Raw genomic sequence first — 10,220 nt, 5'->3', positions numbered from 1 at the left:
CTCGTTAGCATAAACATGTTATAAATTTTGCCTTTGATAGCGTATGAATAAATGCGATTTATAGTAATATATTTTACAAAATATTGCCTTAAATATTACGATGTTTTAATGTTTTTAGCCAACCGAATATTGTTTTTGCCTAATATTGTCCTGGATTAAGAGTATGTGTCTGAAGTGCTTCCGTTTCCTGCATTGCTAGCAGACGCGCACCTGCTGAAACGTGTACAGTTTTTTAGCTATAAATATGGATCCCATCAAAGAACTCGGAGAAAGACTGCGTGAAGCATCATGTATTGGTGACATAGACACTATACAAAATTTAATCGAATCCCAAAGAATTGATATCAACAATGCAAATAGCATGAATGGTTGGTAAGTGAAATAAGAAATCTAGCTGGTGTAAGACCACACATGATTGCTTGGCAGCCAATAATATCATATACTATATCGAGTATACTCATGAGTTTTGCTGCAAATACTGCAGTTCACTCATAGATAGAACCTGAATGACAACCATCTCTTCATAAGTCAGCATTTTTTGTGCAATAAAATGTGTACAGGGATTGCCATCCTAATTTGCTTTTAAAAGGAGTGGTTACTGTGGAGATTGTAAATTGTGAATAATGAATTGACAAACTGTCAAGATAAATGCAGGAGACGTTTATTTTGGTTTTTATGAAACTGTTGCTGATACATACAAGCCTCTCATAACAACAAAACATATAATGAAAACAACATTGTGTGTTAGTTGTACACATGGACTGCCTGTTGGAAATTTAATGACAGCTTGTCATTTACCAGTTTGGGGGAGGCAGGCCAGAAGAGAGTGAAGGAAGAGTCCCTAAAAGAATGATAGTTTCTGAGTGAGGGTTATGAGAAAGAGAAACAGGATATATAATTTTTTTAGAGGCTCATTAAAACAAATGGATACCCTAGTGTTATTTCATGATTAAGATAATATTAGTTGTGTTACCCTTCACATTAACAAACTACATCATTTTTCATTCTTGGGGAAAGAAAAAGTGATTATTTGGTAGATTCTCCATATCTAAATTTTTATTTCATTTAGAAACCTGAACACTTTTAACTTCAAAATTTGTTTGATCAGTGAAACTCAGTGAAAATTTTGAAATTATTCTACATTGTATTATTGTATCGTCAGCCATGAAATGCGAGTGACATAGATTTGAGTAGTGTCTGTGTCCCTCTGTTTTTCCTTCCTTCCTGTGGGGACCCTGGGTAGAATATGTCCCCAACACACCATTGCTAGTCGTAAGAAGCGACTGAATGGATTGGGTACCTAGGCTTGGTGACTTGGTTAATGGTGTGTAAACGTACCCCTACAACATGGTTGTTGCTCATAATATTCATCACTGGTTTGTCTGGTTCTGACTTGATTATTTACAGGATACCATCATATTTCTGGAATATTGCTGATCTGCGACACTAAACAACAAACAACACACTAATTAGTGATAATATGTCATTTTGAGGATCAGGTGGTTTAAACATGTGGCCTGATTGTATGATATCAAGCCCATCAAAAACTGTTGGAAATGTTGTTCCAATTTTTTTTAAGGTTTCTTAATTGTACAAAATACATCATTATGCATCATGTAAGTTTGCTTCTTGATACCCAACAGGACTGCCCTGCATTGGGGAGCCAAGAGAAACCATGTGTCTGTTGTGAAGTATCTATTGGATCATGGTGCAGACCAAACTATCCGAACCAATGAAGGACAAATCGCAGAAAATCTTACTAACAACCAGGACATCAGACTGTTGCTTGGCGGTAAGGGACCAGTTATTTATGATAGTGTTAGTGTGGGTGTGTGGTTCGAATAGTGCCCATGGCAGGTAGATCTTGTGTCGAGCTCATGGTTTCAAAACTGTAGGGTCCTTATGGCGTACAGTTAATTTATGTGTCCGTTTATGTCACAATCAGATGCAGTTCTTTGAATGTTCACAAGTTTAGTCGAGACCTGCAGCTTCTAAAGTCTGTTGATCCTGATGGCAGCCTGGCAATTGTTTTTATTTCAAACACTGCATGGGAGACATACACATGTTTGTGGAAGATCCTGAATCTTGTCTTTTCAAGGAGGTTCATGAATCAAATGACATGGAGGGCGGGGGCATTATCCAAAAATTTGGCAAGCATTAGGGGAGGGTTAATATTTTCAATATGTTAGTGTGTCAAAACCCTCTGAACCCCCTTGTTAACATCTTTAAGTAATAAAGCTTAATGCTTAGGCTCTAAACAGTAAGTCATCACAAACAAAGAGCTGTGAGAAAGCCTGAATTTAGTAACACATCATCACTTAGATGTTTTGTTTTTAAGTTTTAGAACAAAACCTGAACAATGAGTTCTGATCTTTATTTGATTTATTTTAATATACATGTATTTATATACCAGTATGTCTGTTCCATCTAATCCATCCATTATTTCTCATTTAATAGTTGGGAAAATAGGCATAATATGATTGGGGTTGGCTAAATTTATATAACACAGGAGTATGTGAAATAAGATACCTATATTTTCTGTTGTATGGTTTAACCTTTTATAGTTAATGAAAACACATGACATACAAACTTGCTAACCCTTTCATTTATTATGATGGTCATTTCCAGCTTCAGGAGATGTGCCACAGAGTCAGTCTAACCTGCCCATCACACCCAGTTATCTACAAAACCCACCCTTTCCACACAGCAAGAGCAGGAGTGTGGATTCCAACCACACCCTGATGGCCAGCACTCCAGTTGTCACTAACCATGCAGGACAGGGAGACAATGGTCAGACCACTCTTTCCTTATCACAGCGATGTCTATATTAGTGTTGTTTATAGCTGAAGCAGCTTTTTTCCAGCTATTTGTAGTGGGGAAACGGTGCAGGAAGGTCACGATGCGATACATATCGTGATATGCATATTTGCGTCAAATCACATGGAAATGTCTTGACTGTGAATATTTCAGAGCAGGTTCATAGGGAGACATTACCTGGTTGACACATGTTCGTTGCGGCTATTTTCAGTAGTGAACACATTTTGCAATTTTTGACTGACAAAATCGCAAGGGGTTATTAAACGAGCAGTAATGTATTTTAGCAAGTGTATCATCTTGTATTGATACACAAAAATAATGTATCGTGTATCATATCAGCGATTGAAAACTCACGATGCACTGGTGCACTGATGTATCGTTTCACCTCTAGCTATTTGCAGCTTTAATAATACAAGTACAAGCATATTCTGATTAATGTGTTTGTATGTTTAGATTGGGACCATTTATTACTATGGGCAGTGGGGTAGCCTAGTGGTTAAAGCATTCACCCGTCATGAGGCATTGTCTATTTCTGGTGTCCCTTGCATGATATTGCTGGAATATTGCGAAAAACCATACTCACTCATTCATTAATTACTAGGTTTTGTTTATTTGGGTGGCTTTGCTGAAAATTGGTCTACAAAGCAAACAAAATACACTAGAATTTGGGGTGGTTCATATGGCATACACATTAAGTCTAGCAAATTCATGATGTAAGGGTAAGTATTCTGGGTAAGTATTGTATGCTAAAAATGATTTGGTATCTCTTTACAGAGCTGGTCTTTAAGGCTCGCTTGGCCAATTCGGATGACAGAGACTTTATTGAAGTAGAGCTGGACAAGAATATGCTGACATATGAGGCACTACTAAATTTGTTGTGTGCTGAGCTTGGTGTGGAAAGAAGACTTGTACACAAGATCCGCAAGTTGCCCGACACCGTTGTTCGAAAAGATAAAGATGTCCGTCGTCTTGTTGATTTCCAAGCCTTGGAACTTGTCCTCACAAACAAGGCTGTAAGTGCATCGTCCCGAAACTATGGATATTCAGGAAGTCCAGGCATCAGATCAGAACAAATTTTGTACTGATTTGTGAGATTTGTTTTTACATCTAAAAATGTACAGAAGAATTGTTTACAAAACATTTACACCACTTTTGAGGTGTATAAGGGTTTTTCATCCCTAATAGCCTTTGTCACGAATGCGTATCAGTGAGTTTTATCAGTTATATGCACTACTAGTTTTGCTTCAAGTAGCTGTTATTCCTCTCATGCTGAATAGATGTGCAGTCTGAGCCAAACTCTTCAGACTGAACTTATCTATGGGTGACTTTTGTAATTGTTTTAACTGTTACTATGTGGGCTATCATGTGCTGAGCTTTCAATACGGAAAAAAATAACTCAGGCTTCAGACAACTGGCTCAAGTTGGAAACTGAATATTGGGCAAGAATGGTGTAGACCACAAATTAAAGAAGAAACTATAGGAACTCTAGCTGGGATATGTTTGAAACTGAGAATAATCAAATTTACTCCTCTTGTTAAATGGGAATAGGAAATGTGATACTGTCTCATTTATGAAGCACATCTGTTTCTATATTATTGAAACAATTAATAATGCCATTTATGTTATTGTCATCTCCTCAGTAGTGGTTGATATTATAATAATGTTGATTGATGCTATTATCAAAGTGCTGAAAATAGTACTGGCATGTGTTTTCACAGAAAAGAGGGTTGTACGTAGCTAATTCGTAAAGGTCATGTTAGAAATATTGTTGTTTTGAAATGATTGTCTTTCAAATGTACCTTTGTCATCAATTCTTTATATTAACTCTTGTACAAGTTTATTGCTAATTTTACAGCTTATCACTTTTCACAAGCGAGTTCTGTCTGTATCTGGCTGACTTTTAATGTGTTCAATTCATGTTTGTTTTTGCGTTGTTTGACAATATACTTGTAAAACTAGATCAAGGTTTAGAATGTTTGCAATCTATTCCACTATTGTATCAGACTTACGGCATTCTCAAAGTGAAACAAACACAGAAAATGTTATATTTGTCTGTTATTTTGCCAAGCGTCAGAGTGCTGAACCCTGCCAAGTCAGTCAATCTCATTAAAATGAGGTCTTTTACACCAAGTTTATGCATCTAATATTAATACATGTCTAATTGCAGAAAATTAAACTCAAACTTTAGTATCTTGGATTTGTAAAGGATAGCTCTCTTGTAGATTTTGTTTCTTTTGTACTGGAGATATCAAACAGACACACAAGATGCATCACATGTTAGGGACACACTTTGAGGCTGATTTCAGTTGCAACAATCAAATATGAACAGAGTTATATCAGAAATGAAAGAAAAAATTAATTCATGTTAATGTATTGTTATCAAAATGTTTTCATGAGAATAATTACATAACAGCATAGGCATACTGGGTCTTCTATATGGTATCAAACAGTGTTTTGTAAGCTGAATTACTTTGCATGGGACACTTTACATTTTGTTAATCAGCTGAATTTCCATACACCACTGAGTTTATAGTATTTATAAACATATTTCTTTTCATTTGAAGAATATGTTCATGTTGTTGTTTTTATTGATAAAGTGCATCCCAGTTTTACCCATTATTTTTTTTTATTTGATGTCTGCACTGATCATACAAAACTGGCAGCCATGACTAGTCACTGGCACCAATGCTGTGATGAATGAATGAATCACGTCCTCATATTACAATGACTACTTAATTTACAGTCCTATTTTGGATCCTGTTCACATGAGTTGTCACACAGCGGTGTCAAACCATGACCATGTTAAGTAAAATTGTGTTTTGTGTTATATGTCTGACATATGTATTGTATATCTAACACATTTGAAGTCAAAGTTAGATGTCATTATATTGTGTCATGTAAAGAGGTATTTTAGTTGTATTCTGTTAAAATGTGTGTTGTTTGTTTTGGGCAAAATGTATGCGTGTCTTTCTTCCCACCCCTGATGCTTCCATGAGCTTTGATCAAACCCTGTGATGTGATCTAGACCGATTGTAAGTAATTTTGTGGTTCTAATTGTGGTTCTTTATTTAAAAAAGTGTATATAGTAGGCTTTTTCTAACAAAAACAAATGCAACCTGTTGAGGACCTGCTGTAAAGTTAGTAGTACTTGACGTATATTTTCATGAACCAAGTATTTTATGAAATCATTGAAAATGTACATGGGTCAGAACAACATATTTGTGTTGGTTCAATAACTGGAAGCATGTCTCTTTTCCAACGCCTCACAGCCCACACTCTAGTAATTTCTTTACTGCATGGGGAGAGGGGCTCTGTTTGCCTATTGGTCTAAGGATGTGAGGATGTGTGCAGAATTATGTATATTAGTGTTTAATAATATCATGTGTAGACGGGATTATATATTGGTCATCAGCTGGTCATTTGAATGGGTAGCTCTGTGCAGCTGTACTCTGCAACATCGACTCTACTCCTAGATGGATAGACCTGTGAAGATCCGGGTTAGAATAGGTCTTCAGCAACCTATGCTGGCTGTAAGAGGTGATCAGGCTCGTCGACTTGGTTGATGCATGTCAGCGTATTGCAATTGCTTGGGTCGGTGCACATGATGTCAAGCTAGATTTTGAAGCTAGATTTTGAAGCTAGATTTTCTGTTGAATGCAGATTTTGGTGCAGAACTTGGTTATGTTTGTGTATATAATTCAATTATGAACATGATTTTAAAATTGCTATTTTATCGTTTCCCATATTAGAAAGCTGCACACTTTATAGCCAGGTCAATCCTTGAGAGAACAGTCTATGGTTGAATGATCAGTTACAAATGTTGTATTCCCACGCCACCCTTATACCACCAGCTACTTTCAATAATTTTCATAATAACACTCATCCTTGTTTTTATTATGAGTGTATTTCAAAATGTGACTCACGTTCCCTCATTAGAAACATTTGTATATACACTTCTAATAAAAACAATATCTAACAGGGACTTGTTTAGTAATCTATATTCGTTCCCACATTCTGCCATGTGCTGCTATAATTGAAGTATAATAGCTACCCAGTAAGCAACATTCATCCAAACCTGCTTCTTCATTGGTCACATGTCCATGGAATATAAGATGAGTATATTTTTATCAAATTACCATGTATAGAATAAAAGAATAATCCTCTCCAAAAGATCACCACCAAGTTCCTACGTTTGTTTAGTGATGTAAATAACTTTAGGATTCCCGGGTGACATTGTGAGTATGGATAGGCAGGATACCTCGATGGCGTCAGCTCTCCCTGGCTATCATTGCCTACTCCCACTGCCGACCCCTTGTTTGCCTGTTTCATGTCCGATGACACAAGGCTACTTAATGGCATCACTGGTAACAGTGGGGTACGCACACACACTCACAACTGTATTTCAGACACACTGAGTGTTAACCTGTATCAGTCCATCCATGAGTTTTTGTTAGCTCACCTGACTTGAAAGTCAAGTGAGCGTATGTCATTGTGTGTCTTTCTTCATCTGGCAATCCGTTATGGTTGCCCTTCCATTGTTCTCTTTTACATTTTTGACATCTTTGAAACTGAAAGGTTGATGGAGCTGAAACTTTGTATGAATGATCCTACCTATGGGGTTTTTAAACATGCTCACAGTATTCCAGTCTAATTTTCAGCATGGCATCGGTTATTTCTTCATGAATGTATTTTGCACATCTTATATGTGTAGTGTGCAACACTTTTTTTAATATCCTGGATCTGCCTCTGGATATTTGTGTTCTTGGATTAAAATCGCTTTTTTGTGGCTTAAAATTCTTGTCATGGATGTAGTATTTCATGTTTTGCCAATATTGAATTCAGATTGTGGAGACTTCAGTTCATGTCAAAGCAGTTTCTCTTACATATCTTGTTCGATGTAAGGGGTGCTTATATCCTTCTGGTAGTGCAAAAAGAAATTATGGAAAAACTGCTTTGGAAATATAACAGTACCCTCATGTTCTTGGCCCCTTACTTTGTATTTTTGTCATGACCTTGTTTTAGTATTTCATGAGTGGTTATTGTGATGAGCAGCATAATACTGTCATGTTTACGTGGGAGCATATCTCAGGTTTTGCATAATGTTATGCTTCTATGAAATTGTTAGGATTCTGTTATTTTACTGCTTTACTCCATTATTACTTGCACCAGCATAAGTGAAACCCTGTTAGACTGGACACCCTGCTATCCAACACAATTTGCGTTGGGGATATATAGACCAAGAGACATTACTTTGTACCCAGCTTTTTTATCCCCCGCCCCAACAAAGTTCGCGGGGGATATAGAAATGGGTTCCGTCCGTCTCTCCGTGTGTGTGTGCGTGTGCGTGTGCGTATCCCAAAATCGTTTCCAGAGCATAACTGAGAAACCGTTAAATATTTCTCTACGAAACTTTATATGTCTATGTCAGACTGGTGCCTTTTGCTATTTAGGAATATTAACAAAAATTATTTTTTACATGTCCATGGCAACAAGTTGGACTTAGGTTCGTTAGTGTCAAGTTCCTTTCCGGATTAAATTTTCCACGTCTGAGACACATGCTGAATTTTTGCCTTGCTATTTATGAATTTTAGAAATTTGTATTACTGGGCATTAATGCCAGAAATATTTCCTTGCCAAACATTGCATGTCTATATATAAAGCACATACTGAACTGGTGCCATTTGATATTGAGTAGTTTTAGAAATGTTAATTTTAGAATTTCCATTGCAGCTATTTGGACATGGGCTAAGAGAAATGTTGGGTCAGATACCTGTTTTGGGACCATAACGTGGTAAAATGGGCGGGCGGATATAGATGACTTCGTCGACTGTACGCTTGTTTAATCTGGAAATTGGTAATCCAGAAAATGTCACTGAGTAGGGTACAGTCAGGTTTTACAGGGTTTCACCGTTTAGTTGTGATATGACAATGGTTGACTGATTGTCCTTGCCATTTCTCAAAACCACCCCAAGATGAAGATATATTCCCACCTTTTTTCTTTTACTTTATACATTCTTGACATACTTTTATATTACAAATCACATTGATCATATTACAAATATGTCTGTAGGTATCTATCTCAGTTAAAAAAATGATTTCTGATTGCTTCCATTAGATATATAAAGAATCAAAATATATCAAACCTCTGTAATGGTTTTTATGATTACCGTACATGAACATGATTATATATTATTGTTATCAGGTATCAAGTTTGGTTGATTTTCAAAGTTCTATAATGATCTATCATTTAATGGAGTCATGTGAGCTACAGTGGCTTGGAAGTGTCAATAGAAGGTGGTGTCAAATGAATCCTGTGCAAATTTTGACAGCCCTGTCTAAATGAAGGATGAATGGTTTCTTAAGCCAATCAAAAGTCCTTGATTCGGAAATTTGATTTTAAAAAAAGAATATCCACACAGAACAAATGTTTCAACAAGTGGTACTCCCTTTTAATGTAGATGCCCAGAAATGAAATAATATATGGATAACAATATAATGGATCTGCCTTATTATTTACTTTCAGATTTGGTCATTTAGGAGTTTTTTAAACCGTGTAGTGAAATATTGATTACCTTTAAAAGTGATGACTCCTCCCCTATAGGCCTACTTTGAACTTTGTGTTTTTCTACATTCTATATGTTTGTGTCATTCATGAAATATTGTACCAGCTGATCTGCCCAAACAATAGTGTGTTAAAGGGAAGACACATAGTTTAGGTTGTGTGACACTTTCTAGATGACATCTTCATGTGCTTGTGAACTTGCTGCTTGTAAATTATGTAACTGGAAACATTGAAGCTGAATCTCTTGGGTTATAAAGATGTGTGATCAATATACCCAGTACTCATGGCATAAGATGAGGAACATGTACTTATAGGGCAGAAACAAAATACAAAAACACAGTGAACAGTTAATATCTGATGTCACTACATGTCTTAAAAACCTACAATCATCCGTCAACAGATATGGCTGTTCAGGTCAAACAAAGGACTCCCAGTATGTGTGCAGAAAAAAAGGAACACACGCACGCGCACACACACACACACACACACACACACACACACACACACACACACACACACACACACACACACACACACACACACACATATATATATTCATTCATTCCCTGATGGATACTGCTGACCAAAAGAAAATTTTATACCTAATGGGGCAAATAAGATGTTCATTTGTCATTTCATATGTATGTGATTTAAATATTATATATTTGTAGGCAAAATAAGTGTTTTTCTCTTATGACACCATGAAGTGGAATGCATAATCAAAACTTTGAACATGAGTAACAGCTTTGTATTAACGTACATAATATATGTATATCAGGTACAAGATTCAAAGCAAGAAGGGTCTGCTTCCTGTTTGCTAGTAGATCTTGATGTTTCAATT

The 10,220-nt window shown here is 36.4% G+C and overlaps 1 protein-coding gene across 1 annotated transcript; it reads left to right on the top strand.

Annotated features, from left to right (window-relative positions):
• The first annotated feature begins 207 nt into the window (after positions 1–207).
• On the top strand, positions 208–6,149 carry LOC139468097 (ankyrin repeat domain-containing protein 40-like). Its single transcript, XM_071249820.1, has 4 exons — positions 208–372; positions 1,644–1,792; positions 2,629–2,790; positions 3,592–6,149. The coding sequence occupies exons 1-4, from the start codon at positions 245–247 to the stop codon at positions 3,900–3,902; spliced, it is 750 nt and encodes a 249-aa protein (XP_071105921.1). The 5' UTR covers positions 208–244; the 3' UTR covers positions 3,903–6,149.
• The last annotated feature ends 4,071 nt before the right edge of the window (positions 6,150–10,220 follow it).

The sequence above is a fragment of the Haliotis cracherodii genome, unplaced genomic scaffold (assembly GCF_022045235.1).
Source record: "Haliotis cracherodii isolate W230 unplaced genomic scaffold, xgHalCrac1.p SCAF_2, whole genome shotgun sequence".
Classification (NCBI taxonomy): domain Eukaryota; kingdom Metazoa; phylum Mollusca; class Gastropoda; order Lepetellida; family Haliotidae; genus Haliotis; species Haliotis cracherodii.
Note: the sequence above shows the minus strand (reverse complement) of the source record. Positions and strands in the feature narration are given on the sequence as shown.